A 15,215-nucleotide genomic window follows, 5' to 3' on the forward strand; every position below is an offset into this window, starting at 1 on the left:
GTTAACACAAGGCACTTACTAATGTATTGTGATTCTCCATGCTGCCTCCTTTGCTGGCAGGATTAATTTTCGAGTGGCCCACAATGTAAGAAATGTGGGGAAATATCCTTGTTTAAAAATTAACTTTTATACGATATACATTAAAATATACACCTAAGGATGTATCACAGAACAAAACATATAGTCAAGGGGTTCTATGGTGTCGACCCCATAGAACCCCTTGACTATATGTTTTGTTTTGTGATACATCCTTAGGTGTATATTTTAATGTATATCGTATAAAAGTTAATTTTTAAACAAGGATATTTCCCCACATTTCTTACATTGTGGGCCACTCAGAGCTTTGTTAATCTTGAAATATCAGTGGGACTGTTTTCACCAACAGTCTCAATCAGATATTATCAGGATTAATTTTCCCATCACATTGTACATGGCTTTGCTTTTATGGTTACGTCCACCCTGCAATCCATCAGTGGTGGTTGTGCTTGCACACTATAGGAAAAAGCGTGGCCAGGACCGTGGGAGCGCACATAGGCTAGTGCTTTTTCCTATAGTGTGCAAGCACGGCCACCGCTGCTGGATTGCAGGGTGGTTGTAACCATGGAAAACGGAAGTGTATAATGTGGTGGAAAAATGAATCTAGCCAGCAAAGGAGGCAATACGGATAATAACAATACATTAGTAAGTGCATTGTGTTAACTTTCTCTACATGATAAATGCCATTTCCTGAAGCGAGAGAACCCCTTTAAAGCTAGGACTACACGTCATGGGCAGGATCGCCGAGTAGCAGTGATCCCATTGAAATGAATGGGATCGCAGCGCAGATCGCAGAAAATCCCACACTGTCGCTGTGTAGCCCTAGCCTAAGACAATAAGGAGGGGAAGTGACATCTACTTTCCAATACTGGAAGCCATAAGTCTTTGACACTCTTCTCAGCCATTGGCCTCCATATGCCACTTCTCCTGGCCCATTTGATGGAGGCCCAACCTTTGTGACGTACCGATCATTACAATGCAGTTGTGCTTGTAAATCGCTGGGGCAATTTGTCTCCTGGGCTTTAGTTTACCTATTATCAGAGGCCACTCGATTGGCTATTGATAAGAATGGGCTGACCATGCAGATTAGAGGAAAGTCACTGAGGGGAGCCACCACCACTAGAGGGCTGGATCACTGCCATCACATCGAGCAGGAGTTCAGTAGCTCCCTCTAGTGGTGGCTGCGGCCAGCCAGTATCTGGATGCTGAGAAGCGAAGAATTAGGAGCCCTGCAACACAAAACCTGAATTCGCTCCTTACAAAGTAATATTACTTACACTTTAACTATTCTCCAGCATCAGTCCATAAATATTCTGATCTGTTCCAGTAAAATCCTCATAACAACCCATGATCTCGTTTGCAGGAAAATAACCTCCTCACATTTGCTATACTTTTCAGACGGATGATGGAGAAACCCCAGAGGTGGGCGCCAGCCGCTCATCGCAATTAGCCTTTAAACTGATGACATTGCTACAGCTCGGAAGACACGATTCCCAATTATAAAACAGCATTTTAGTTCAGGAGGAATCATGGATGTTTAATGGTCGCGGGTCTCGCAGATGACCTTCTGTTCCAGCAGACGTTATCTCACCCATCTGCAGAATTACGCGATAATAAAAAATAAAATAATTGTCATTCTCCTTATTTCCGTATAGGCACAGAGATACAAAATAACCGGAGGGAAGATTTCTGATAATGAAACATTTTAAGCAAACAAAGTAAATTCATGCGGTCGGCCCGAACACTGCCATCATTTTTCTTTTTTTACCCAGCGCAAATGAATGACGTAATTCGAAAGGTGCTTAAAGGGGTTGTCTCATAACAGACAATAGGGGCATATCGCTAGGATATGCCCCCCTTGTCTTATAGGTGCGTGTCCCACCACTGGGGCAGTGAATGGACCAGTACTACCTCTCCATTCATACGAGGGACTCCAGTATCCCAGTTCTTATGACTACTGGGGGCGCCAGCAGCAATCATACAGCCTCACACTAGGTGATAAATAAGGTTTGCTGGCCAACCCCTTTAAGTATTGCAGCTATGAGCAACACTCACTGGCAAGCTTATGTTTATCTTCACATAGAAGCAGAGCTGCAGTGTAAATCATGGGAGAGACCGAAGGTGAATCTCATCCACCAGAGCCACTGTTGAGACAAGAAATAGAATTCAGACCACCACAGGGTCCCATTAGATACTGCAGCTAAGCAGAGATTGAAATAAATTTTAATATGTTTAAAATACACGCGTTACGTTAATTGATCCTGTGAATTTTCAATGCAGGATTTTACACGCACAAGTTAAGACCCGTGGGAAATAAGATCTGAGACAAATCTGTGGAGTCGCCTCAAAATCCCAGGAACAAATTCCACCACAGAAAGTCCTCTTCCCCTTGTAGCGTAACATTAAAGGACATGCTGAGACTTGTAGTCTTACTGCCCCTAAGCAAAGCACAACCGTCCTCAGCTATAAGACTCTCACTATAAAGGAGTCATGTATTGATAGGATCATCTATGGAACACATCCATGCGTTCTCCCTCAGGGACGACTGCGGTGTGTCCAATTTGATGTGAGGCTTGTAAATTCGCGAGCTTCATAACGCGCTTTGGCAGGCGGTGCGATTAATGAGGCGTTTACAAGGCCTGGGTATTCCAATGTCTAAAGAGTAAACGTTTTTTTTTTTTCTTTCTCCATCAAGAAACAGAACATGGACGACGCAGACCTTTATCACTCCGCCAGACGTTAACAATCCCCTTGTTTGCCTCTCGTCTGATTTATCCGTTCCTCTGTATCAAGGCAGCTACATGGCCCCCGTGAATTTTTTTTCAGATTTATTGCGCTCATTCCTCATTTGCCAGATGGTGAGTTAGTTGTGAAAATACACGAACGTGGTAAATTATTAAAAATCGCGAAAAGGAGGGAAAATAAAATAAAAGTATTGAGCTTTGTCGCTGGCGATCCTATATAAGCAGTAGCTCTGGGGAAAGGAGAGATCAATGGGATATGTGGGAGCCAACAAACCCCCGTAAGATATGTAAATGTGCCCAAACCTCAAAAAGCTACGGACAACCAGGTGATTGTCAGGTTTATCAATATGCGCTCTGCATTTACACTCCACTATTCGCAAAAATGCGGATCCCTTCATATGGCTGCACAGTAGCTATAATGGAGGCATCATTATCAGGGCATGAATGCAACAACAAAGGGTTTCTTCCTCAGTGTCCCCAGTCCTTCAATATAACTCGTCTTAAAGGGTCATTTTCACCATCTAAAACAGGCATCCTCAAACTGCGGCCCTCCAGCTGTTGCAAAACTACAACTCCCAGCATGCCCGAACAGCCTACAGGTATCAGCCTACAGCAGGGCATTGTGGGAGTTGTAGTTTTATAACAGCTGAAGGGCCGCAGTTGGAGGATGCCTGATCTAAAATAATTGCATGCAATCACTTTAGGTGACAACCTCCTGGACCCCCATGATACTGAGAAGGAAGAGGATGTACCACTTAAGCGCTGCATCTCCTTCACTTCAGCAGCCCGGCCACAAAACCCCAGTGAACTGACTTGGTGACCTGTACGTTGGGTGCAGAAAAAGACTAAATTCTGTCCGTTTGCAGCCAACCCTAGGGAGAGCTTACTCTAGGTCAGGGCTGGCCAACCTGCGGCTCTCCAGCTGTTGTAAAACTACAATTCCCACCATGCCCTGCTGTAGGTTGATAGCTGTAGGCTGTCTGGGCATGCTGGGAGTTGTAGTTTTGCAACAGCTGGAGGGCCATCCCTGCTCTAGATGGATCATTGAGATCACAGTGCTAAACCACTGCTGAGTCGCCTTCATTCCCAAGATCATAGGAGTCCCAGAGGTAAGACACCCACAGTGTATAAAGTGATGGCATATCCCAGCGATCTACCATCACTTTATAAGAACGGAATACCCCTTTTGTTACCTTTTTTTTTTTTTAGCAATTCTACAGATATTTGCAGAAAAAAAAACAAGAGACAAGTTCCCCTATACATAGACACTGAAGACGCCTACCATTCCACGATTTCTGGGTGAAGCAGGGTGTTGTTCACGGTGAATCTGAAATAAAATAAAGTTGACGGTTCAGCATTTCAGTTTTAATATACTGTAAAGAGACGCACACACAATAAAAAGAATAGAGTGAGAAAAAAGATACAACTTTGGCGCTGCTCATCAGTGAATATATGTGCCATAATGTAGGACAGGGGTCAGCAACAGTCTCGACATGCTCCATTCATCTCTCTGACAGTCCCGAGAAGAGCAGCGCAAGCTTGCAGGCTGGGAGTTGTAGTTTCACGACAGCTAGAGTGCCGCAGGTTGCCTACCCCTGATGTAGTACATCTAAAGTGAACCAAGCTACAGAAATGTGGAAGGCTTGACCCTCGTAAATGTAGATGACCTGTGTAAATACCACAGAAAGAGACCATGCAATCTCTAGGGGCCCCTTGATGAAGAGCCCAGGCTCGGTTGCATATGGGCAAACACCAAACTGAGCGAGATCTGGCGTGAGTGAGCTGAAAAGAAGCGCTATCCCTGAGACAATGTGATGGTATGAGAAACCATGAAAAGAGGGCGCCATTCTGATTTGTGCTGTGAAGCACCCTCTTCTCCTTATGTAAAGGCTGGGGCTTCATGATGACTCCGACACCCCATACTCTTCATAGCTCATTACAAAGAATTATAGTGCATCTGGTATGTGGGCAGTTTTTCAATGTTTTACACCTAATGTTTTCAAAGAAAATTTGTATGTCCCTCAACTTAAAGGGTTTGTCTCGCTTCCGTAAATGGCATTTGTCATGTTGAGAAAGTTAATACAAGGCGCTTACTAATGTATTGTGATTCTCCATGTTGCTTCCTTTGCTGGCTGGATTCATTTTTCCATCGCATTATACAGGGCTTATTTCCATGGGTTGCGGCCATTGCTGCAGCGCAGATACGAGGTGGCTGGTACAGGAGCTGCTGCGCATGCGTGCCTATGTGTGCTCTCAAGGTCCTGGCCAGCGCTTTTTCCTACAGCGTGCAAGCACGACCACCACTGCTGGATTACAGGGTGGTCGCAACCCCTGCACACGGTGCCGTGTGATTGGACACTGGTCGAGGTCGCCAGCAGTCCTTTCTTTATGGAGAATTTCCACATTCCAGACATGTCCAATTTAGTAAATAATTGTGTTCCCCATAATATAACAGTTTGGAAGCATATTTTCTTCTAAGCGGCGGTCCCATCGGCGGTGAAGGGCATTCGCGACCATTGCTCTATTCAAAAGGAGGACACGGGACCTCCCATTCTCAAGATTGATGGGATCCCTTTAAATGCACAAACCATCTTCTTGCAGTCACCATTAGGGGGCGCCGTGCTAGTACGACTGGTAATGGCTAATGGGGAACACAGGCTATAGATTTTTACACGGGTGCTATAGAAAAGAGGAAACTTCTGGCTGCTTAATCTAGAAACATAAGAAGAATTTCTCTACAGAGCAAATGATAAAATGAGAGCTGCGCCTCAAGGATCCGCACGCCGCGCGTATTCCCTAGGACTGCTGACAGGTCCCCTTTAAGAGTAGAAGGCTCTGCTGTTTAAACCGTCACCTCAAAGAAAGCAGACAATCAGAAAATTAATATGGCGGCAGGCACCGCTGTGATCCAATTTTTGAAACTGTATTTACTCAAATCTGTCAGGCTTCAAAGAGCCCGAGACGGCATTAATTACGGAGAGACAATGTGGCAGAAGGGGGTCGGGCACAACCTTTACTCTGCAGCCGAAATTACAGAGACCCTGAGAAAAGTGTCATTTTGTGGAGATGGCTAATAAAAAAGAATAAAAAGAACAGGGAGGGAAAAAAAAACAACTACATTTTGTGATAGGAGAATGATTGGTAGAGCCGCGGCAGGACACAGATGGCGAAGAGAGGAAACACGAAGGCTAAAGACACACTCCGTGACTGTAAGGCAGGAGAGATGATGAGGGTTATGATGATGGCTGTGCAGACCGAAATTTAAAAGTTTAGGTTAATTAAAAATTACCTAACTTGGGACCTGGATAAAGCAACTATACTGCGCCCTTGACTCTTCCTTTCCTGTCAGACTTCATGTTAGTTAGGGCTCATACACACGAACTGTGCCAGCCGGGCCTGTGCTGCAGACGGTAAACAGCCGGTAAGCAATACACGGGCACTGGCCGTTTGCTCCTCACATCATGGATGCGGACCCATTCACTTGGAATCCGGAAGGTCGGTGCGGAACGAAGGCACGGAACCCAACGGAAGCACTACGGAGTGCTTCCGTGGGGTTTCTCTCTGTGCCTCTCCACTGCAAAAACGTAGTGCATGCGGATCGCGGGCCCCATTCAAGTGGATAGGTACGCGATCCGCATGCAGCGGCCCAACGGTCGGTGTGCATGAGCCCTTAGGGGTGTTAGATGAGTATTCCCATCTCAAACAGTGAAGGCATTTTGCTAGGCTATGCCATTAAAGGCGTTGGCCACCTTTGGAGGGGATGTTTGGCAAACCCCCTTCATAGGACTAATGAGCTCCCCGCTGCTGGGTCCTGGCTCCTGCCCTTGGCTGACCTGCTGTTAACATCCATACTGACGCAGACAAAATACTGGCCGCAAAAATGTGACCTGACCCCCTTGTGTCATGCGACCAACTGACAGGATGCAAGGGGGGCAGGTCACTGCTGTGGCCGCCGACTGGCTGCAGCGGCGTCAAAGCGGTGGCAGACAGTGCTGCTGTCTAGGGAAAGAGCCAGACCAGGAAGCAGGTATGTATGCTTCCCTTCACAAGTCTGCCCAGGAGACAGGGGTTTGCCAAAACCCACACCAAAAGTGGCCAACCCCTTTAATGTTAACTAGGTGCAGGTCGGACCTCTGAGACCCACTCCTGTGAATTGAGAGCAGCTGTGCATGCGCGGTACCCTCTGTTCACCACTATGGGAGTTCAGAGCGCTGGCTTGGCTATTTCCGGCCATACATGCGCAGTGCACTCTCCATTCACCGCTGTGGGACTTCTGAAAATAGCAGACTACGCTTGTTTAACTATTTTCAGAAGTCCCGTAGCAGTGAAAAGACAGGACGCATGCGCAGTATTGCTCTACTTCAGTATCTGACATTGATGGCCAATCCTAGTGATATGCCATCAATGTCTAAAATTAGGATACCCCTTTAACTACACATAGACTTTTTTTTTCGGGGTTTAAAGCGGTTATTCAATTTCAGAAACAGACCCCCATGCGCCGGGCCCCTCAGACGGAATATACTTACTTGGGTCCCCGCTCCCTGTGCCGCTCATGGTCCCTGCACCATCGCTGCTGCTTCTCTCTGTACAGGGATTAAAACACCCGGTGTCAGGCGTAGTGGCAGCCAATGGAAGACAGGGATGAGCCTCCCTAGCATCGCGGATGACACTAGGGAGGCTCGTTGCTGTCAACCGCTCAATGCCCATTTATAGTGGCTGATGATGGCAGACAAGTCTGGTGCACCGTTAGATGTCCAGTCTACGTTTATCTCCTCTCTTATTTGTCTCACTTTGGTGCCTATCTAGCCCACATTTGAGGAGAATTACTAATGCGCCAGCAACTAATTTGACTAAGGGGCGTGCCTTAGCGAGAAAGAGGGGCGGCCTACCACAAAGAGGGGCGGCCTACCACAAAGAGGGGCGGCCTACCACAAAGAGGGGCGGCCTACCACAAAGAGGGGCGGCCTACCACAAAGAGGGGCGGCCTACCACAAAGAGGGGCGGCCTACCACAAAGAGGGGCGGCCTACCCCAAAGAGGGGCGGCCTACCACAAAGAGGGGCGGCCTACCACAAAGAGGGGCGGCCTACCACAAAGAGGGGCGGCCTACCACAAAGAGGGGCGGCCTACGTTAAGACAATGTGTGCCAAAAATGCGTCAAAGTTTGCAGATTATTTCTGTCGGTGATGTAAACTCAGACGGTCTAAAGGGGTGCCAGACTTATCTTCCAGCATCAGCCACAAGATAACTCTAGCATGAAAAGGATTGGACTGTTGGATTTCAACATGGCCAATCTTTTTGCTCTTGTGGAGATGTCTGGCAGCAGCTTACTCTACTCTCCCAAATGAGAAGACATGAACACTTGGCCAAGCATGCATGTGTACGGGGGAGGCGAAGACAGCTGTCAACCGACTAGCATTCAGCCATCAGGTATTGCATGCAAATAATCAGCCTTAGGGTTCATACACACGACTGTATGTATTTTGCAGTCCGCAGAATACGGATTCGGAAAAAAAATACGGATGACGTCCATGTGCATTCCGTATTTTGCGGAACATAACAGTCCTATCCTTGTCTGTAATGCGGACAACAATAGGACATGTTCCAATTTTTTGCGCACCGGACATGCGGACCTAAGTAAATAGAATGCACACACAGTAACTTCTGGATTATTATTTTTTGCGGTGCGGATGGAACATGGACCCATTTAAGTTGAATGGGTCTGCCTCAGTCTGCGGCAGGCAGCCGCATGGACGTTACCCGTGCATTGGGGACCGCAATTTGTGGGCGGCATGCATTTGTGTGCATGAGCCCTAACCTGTACTTCGCACTTCATTTTTGCAGATGTATATCAACAGAAATAGGTGGACAGATATAGATGTAGCAGAGCTGAATGAGTTACCGACATTCATTTTTCACATCACGAAAAGTCATTGCTTCAGTTTAGTATACCTTCAGTTCTATAGGAAAACACATACTCAGCTCTGCTACACCTGTATACAAGTTATCTATAAACAAGAGACCCTATAACCCACGGGTAATGTAAATCCATTACTTGCAGCCATCAGAGGTGTGACAGCGCCGTCAGGGCTTGCTATACCGTGTTCATCCATTAATAAAACCTCCCAGCAGCCGAGAAGCGTCAGGCAGAAACTTGAGACGATCCCGTTATTTCAGGAGGCTACATCTGTATTATTCCCTCTCAATTTACTCTTCCTATTTACAGCCTGCATATCAATACATATTTATGGGACTGTCAGCACATGAGTGTGGTCACAAGTCACTGCTATACATATTGAGTAATCCGGTGCGGGGATGGAGTGCGCAGCTCGTGGGGATTTTTATGTATTTATTCTGACAATGTGTGAAGGATTGTTCGAGCTCCTGCTGCTCGGGACCGTGATTGACTCGGGAGCCGGAGCTGTACATCACAATAATGGGATGATATCTTAATACAGGAGGTGGGGGGGGGGATGCATTAACTTCCCTTAATTTGACACAAGCAAATGTAGATGAGCTCCTGCCGGAGAGAGCGTGAAATTGGGATGAAGATGAGAATCTCAAGCTTTCAAGCTTCTATAATGTGGTTCTGTTTGAAAGACGCGTCCTATTTGGGAAGCCCCTTCCATAAGTGGTGTGAGGGCAAACTCTGGTGTCTGCAGTGCAGGACTGCAGAAAGTTCTCCTCTGGGAGCGGTAATGGCAGCCATGTTGGCCGTCACTCACGGAGGTAGTCACCCAGACTCTACAATTGCAGAAAGGATTATAACTTAGCAATTGGTAGTGGGAGCTGTACCAACGGTTGGTGGACTATGAAATGATACTACAATAATTTATATTATTCCATAGGCAACTACTTCAGAGCTGAAATCTCATAGTATTACCTATTTATTCAGCGACTGCACAGCAAATACGGCAGCATACATCCAGATAGTGTTAGAATCACACCCAGCACCATACAGGAATGTGACATGGGGAAAACTACCGTCCCCTCCCAATATAGGACCTCAGCTAAACTGTTACAGAGGCATCTGTCATTCACCCAGCTGAAGTTCTCAATGACACCAGCAGAATAGTGAGTGCAGCTCTGGAGTATAATACAGGATGTAACTCAGGATCAGTAATGTATGTACACAGTGACTGCACCAGCAGAATAGTGAGTACAGCTCTGAGGTATAATACAGGATGTAACTCAGGATCAGTACAGGATAAGTAATGTATGTACACAGTGACTGCACCAGCAGAATAGTGAGTGCAGCTCTGGAGTATAATACAGAATGTAACTCAGGATCAGTACAGGATAAGTAATGTAATGTATGTACACAGTGACTCCACCAGCAGAATAGTGAGTGCAGCTCTGGAGTATAATACAGAATGTAACTCAGGATCAGTACAGGATAAGTAATGTATGTACACAGTGACTGCACCAGCAGAATAGTGAGTGCAGCTCTGGAGTATAATACAGGATGTAACTCAGGATCAGTACAGGATAAGTAATGTATGTACACAGTGACTGCGCCAGCAAAATAGTGAGTGCAGCTCTGGAGTATAATACAGGATGCAACTCAGGATCAGTAAAGGATAAGTAATGTAATGTATGTACATCGTGACTGCACCAGCAGAATACTGAGTGTAGCTCTGGAGTATAATACAGGATAAGTAATGTATGTACACAGTGACTGCACCAGCAGAATAGTGAGTGCTGCTCTGGAGTATAATACTGGATATAACTCAGGATCAGTACAGGATAAGTAATGTAATGTATTTACAAAGATGCTCCATTTTTATGTAGGTTTAAAGCCAATACCACAGTTTTCTGTAACCTACTCTACATGCCATGCCCCATTTAATAAGTTCTTTATTCGTATATCATTTGTATGTAATGAGCCTGCAAGAGGATTTGAATATTTTACCCAGAAAGCTGAACCATCCTGTTATCTTCTAATTGTGAAGCTACACAATTATTTTCTAGCTGCCCTGAGTGACACAGAATTACAGATTTCGATGCTCAGGAGAAAGACTCTGGTTTTGTATTCTGTCGTGGAGGAGACAGGGTAAAGAGATTTTTACTTACCGGCTTATTCCTTCAAACGAGGCCTCTCTGCAAACACTTCCGCTGTCGGTATTAACCCCGCGCTGCAAAGAAGAAACAAGATGTAAATGAAAGGAAATGACTCAAGAAAAAAGAATAAAAGAAGACACATAACCAAAAGAAGCAGCGAGTGTAGAAGGAACCGTGTGCAATCGTACATTTAACAAAAAACAGACGCAGTATTAGAACTGGACTGGCTCCAGCCATACTTGACGACAACCTCATACCGTGGTTCTCGAGGACACTTTAATGGAGTATGTCCACTTTAGTTTAGTTGAGTTATTCTGATGCCCGATTCTAGTCGGGAAGGAATTTTACCCGCTAAAATTGGTTCCTACCCATGAGGGCTTTTTGCCTTCCTCTGGATAAACTCTGCAGGATAACAGGCTGAACTGGTGTCTTTTTCAGCCTTATAAACTATCTTACTATCATCAGCCAAACTGACCAATTGTGTCTGGCTAAGACGACCATCTAATGTGCATGAGGGCCTTCCAACTCTCCCCAAAAGATGATGTCGGGGAGGGGGAAGAATCTGGAAAGTAAAATTTCTCTGTCCTAACCTTTTGCCAGAGTCTAGCACTGACTCTCTCCTCTCTTGCCACTAAAAACACATGCATGCTCGTCCGAAATGAGGGTGCATGCATATGGAGCCGTTAGTAGGCACAGCTGTCAGCTGGTGAAGGTGTATGGACACCTCAAGTAAGGGATACTTTGTAAAAAAGATAAAGTACCGCAGACTTGACCATCTCCGAGGTGGCAGCTTCTGACTGTGACATGTAGAACACTTTTTTCCTATGTACGAGTATAACAAGGACAGACATTCAGTATAAATGTCACAGTTTTTGTAGAAATGCCAATTCAGGATTTCTAAACTTGTTCAAAGGTTTGGATCGGGAAGGTAAAATGTCACAGCACGGAGAGGAAATATTGGATTTTGCTGCCCAATGAGTGTCCTCATAGTGAGATTGGGAGCCTTCTATTAACAATAAGGAGAAAATTCCATAAATACATGCAGACATACATACAGTGCACACACACAATGTATTATGTGACAATCCTTGTCATTATGCCCACTACACGGCTGTTCAGCACTATGGACAGCTCCACTCTTCTCCAGGAGTCCTATGAACAGTAATCTGCCATGGCAGTTTTCTAAGAGCATAATAAAGTCCAGCAACTTTCTACTTTACGCACAAGTAAATGAAGCAAATTCATTACTGTTTTCAAGATCTCCGCTTGCTGACAGTTAAAGGTAATTTCCTTGCTTGCTGAAAACCCGTCCTGATAAATGTCCCTTTATAGTTGAGATCTCTCACAAGAAGACTGTACCTATGTCAGCTGACGACAGATACGTTTTTCAGCCTTTGGGTGCAAGCAAAGAAATTTTAATTCACTGACAGCAAGCAGAGTTCTTGAAAAATTATGAAAAATTTAAGGTATATTCGAAAGTTGCTGAACATTTAAAGGGTTATTCTCATCTCCCCATCCTGGCGATCCCTACCAATCCTTCGCTTGAATCCAGCTGTGTGCTGCAGTTCCTGTACAGGGAGTGCCGGGGGCGCCGCTATTCAGGGAACAACCGGATCAGAATCAGTAGGGGTCCCAAAGGTCGGAACCCCACCGATCATAAAGGGATGGCATATCCTGAGCACTCCTTTAATTACACATTTATTGATGCAAAAATGGAAACCCCTTTATTCAATAATTGGGGGCACATGGGGATTCTTGCGGTCCTATGTTAAGTTCCAAATAACAATTATCTCTGCTACATTATCACTTCGAGTTCACTGTTATCTGACTAGATGCCGTCTTGTCCAATTTTCACCTGATCCAGTTTCTGATTGAATTTTGATGCTGTACATCTGCAGGAACGATCTGCAGTCCTGGGGATTTCTCCACAAACTAAATATTCCAACAAGAGTGACCTGACACACACACACAGATATATATATATATATATATATATATATATATATATATATATATTACACACACACACACACATAGATATATAAATATACACACACACACACAGATAGATATATATACACACACACACACACACATATATTATGTCAGACTCTATTCAATGTCGGTGCTAGAATAAAACATGAGCCGGGGCTGCCCACCAAGACCGCACTGCAAGCAAATGCTAATCAGCTGCTCACATCCATAACTTTAAGATACATACAGTATGTAAGAAGTCTGTCCTCCGCTGCCTGGGGGCGACAGTCGACTTTATTATCGGGAGCCTCTCATCTCTGACAAGCGTCAGAGACCTGTCCCGGCTGTTATATCAAATAAGCAGAGACTAATATAACACGCACCCTGCCGTACGCTTCTGGCTGGAAAGAACATCAGGCTCCACCGCAACAATATAACAAACCCAGGGTTAGTAGAATTCAAGAATCTCTTTTGAAAGCACTTAAAGGGGATGATCCCTATATATATATATATATATATCACATTTGCTATATTAAAGCTGTTGTCTGAGAGTTTAATACTGATAACCTCTCCTCAAGTGCGACTGCTGGGAACCCCGCTGATCAGCCGTTTGCAGAAACCAGCGATGTGGCCTCTTCTTAGGCCGGTGACATCACGTTCATTGATCATGTGGCCTGGGGACAGGTCAATGCCATTCAATTCACTGGGGCTGAGCTGCGATACCAAGCACAGCTGCTATCCGCGTCCTCCGAATCTCCTCCTTGCTGGCTGACGTCACAGAGCTGGAGCGCCGAAATCTCGCGATGCGCGAGCTAGCGCATGCGTAGTTCGTTCCCTGTGCTGATGCCAATACAGGGAATGAACATGATGCCGACACTGCGCATGCGCTAGCTCGCGCATCGCGAGATTTCGGCGCTCCAGCTCTGTGACGTCAGCCAGCAAGGAGGAGATTCGGAGGACGCGGGGCGGTGCTGGGCTCCTTTACGCTTGACTCATCTCCGGATACAGGACTCATATCAGGTAATTTGCATATCAATCAAAACAGTTTTTTAACACAATAAAAGCGCAGAGAGCTATGGGGACTGGGTATTGCAGATGTGCTAGCGGCCATCTAGCAGCCCATGTCCCCAACTCTATACCCAAAATCGTGGTGACAGGTTCCCTTTAAAAATGAACCAGTGAGGATTTATCACATTTACTTACATAGTGTGGCGCTACCTGGTGTATAACAATGTGTACCTCCATCTACTGAGCCAAGTGCTGGTAGACAAGTGTGTTCAGTCACATCTGTGCATACTGACCCTCTGTTCTCTGCAGGGCAGCCAACAGGGACATAAGAAGGTACTAGTTTGTCAGCTGCAAGGGGGGGGGAGGAGACTGATACTGTACAGAGCCTGCCCCCTGCAGCACAGATTAGTAGCATCACCAAGTGTAAGAGGTATTGTTTATGCTAAGAAGTGCAAATTACTTTAAAAATGCTATTACCAGCATTTTCAGGACTTTTGATATATGATTTAAAGGATAATCTCTTTAAGTCACCTAGCTGTGAAAAAATTTTAGGATTTAGCCATTACTGGGAAAACTGGGTGACAACGAATACAGCCATCATGATAGCTTCCACAAGGGTAGCCCCAGTCTTCCTGGCTTCCAGAGCAGCCTAAAACAAAAATCTGAGGGCTGGAGGTGTGCACCTTATTGAACGCATATTTCCCAGAATCATTAAAGGAGCTGTCCACTTTATTTATTTACATTAATGACCTATTTTCAGGATAAGTCATCAATATCAGATCGGTGGGGTCTGACTCCCAACCCCCCCCCAAAGATCAGCCGTTTGAAGAGAAGGCCATGCTCATACGAGCGCTACCTCCTCTTCACTGTTTACCTACTCGCTGTCACCACCGCAGTGGTGAGCAGGTGTAATTACATCTCAGCCGTCCCATTCACTTCTATAGGATGGCTTCTTCCTAGTCAAGTGAATACTACAGAGCCATCCCATTGAAGTGAATGGGACGGCTTAGGTGTAATTACACCTGCTCACCACTGCGGTGGCGACGGCAAGCAGGTAAACAGTGAAGAGAAGGCAGCGCTTGTACAAGTGCTGCTTTCTCTTCCAACAGCTGATCGACGGGGAGTGCCGGGAGTCGGAATACCGCCAATCTGATAAGGATGACCTATCCCGAGGGTAGGTCATCAATGTAAATAAAGCAAACAACCTCTTTATCAGTAAATCTGCAAAGTGGTGACGCTCCCACCTCCATGCCATAGTGCTACATGACAATGTTTAGTTAAAGCCTTTGTAGCTAGTGAGTGGGGCAGTTATACAGCAGCTAGTCAAATTTTACCGTAAAGTGGCAAAAGTCTAGAGAAGGAGTTAATGTCTGTAACCCTGGTGGTCTAGGGC

The 15,215-nt window shown here is 45.6% G+C and overlaps 1 protein-coding gene across 2 annotated transcripts in view; it reads right to left on the bottom strand.

Annotated features, from left to right (window-relative positions):
- Positions 1-15,215, bottom strand: part of PEPD (peptidase D) — a 206,995-nt gene that overhangs the window by 156,392 nt on the left and 35,388 nt on the right. For both annotated transcript variants that reach the window (XM_044270724.1, XM_044270723.1), the window contains exons 6-7: positions 10,853-10,914; positions 4,063-4,107 (exon numbers count right to left, since the gene is read on the bottom strand). In XM_044270724.1, the coding sequence (XP_044126659.1) occupies positions 4,063-4,107; positions 10,853-10,914 (107 nt within the window). The remainder of the gene's footprint in view (positions 1-4,062; positions 4,108-10,852; positions 10,915-15,215) is intronic.

The sequence above is a fragment of the Bufo gargarizans genome, chromosome 10 (assembly GCF_014858855.1).
Source record: "Bufo gargarizans isolate SCDJY-AF-19 chromosome 10, ASM1485885v1, whole genome shotgun sequence".
Classification (NCBI taxonomy): Eukaryota; Metazoa; Chordata; class Amphibia; order Anura; family Bufonidae; genus Bufo; species Bufo gargarizans.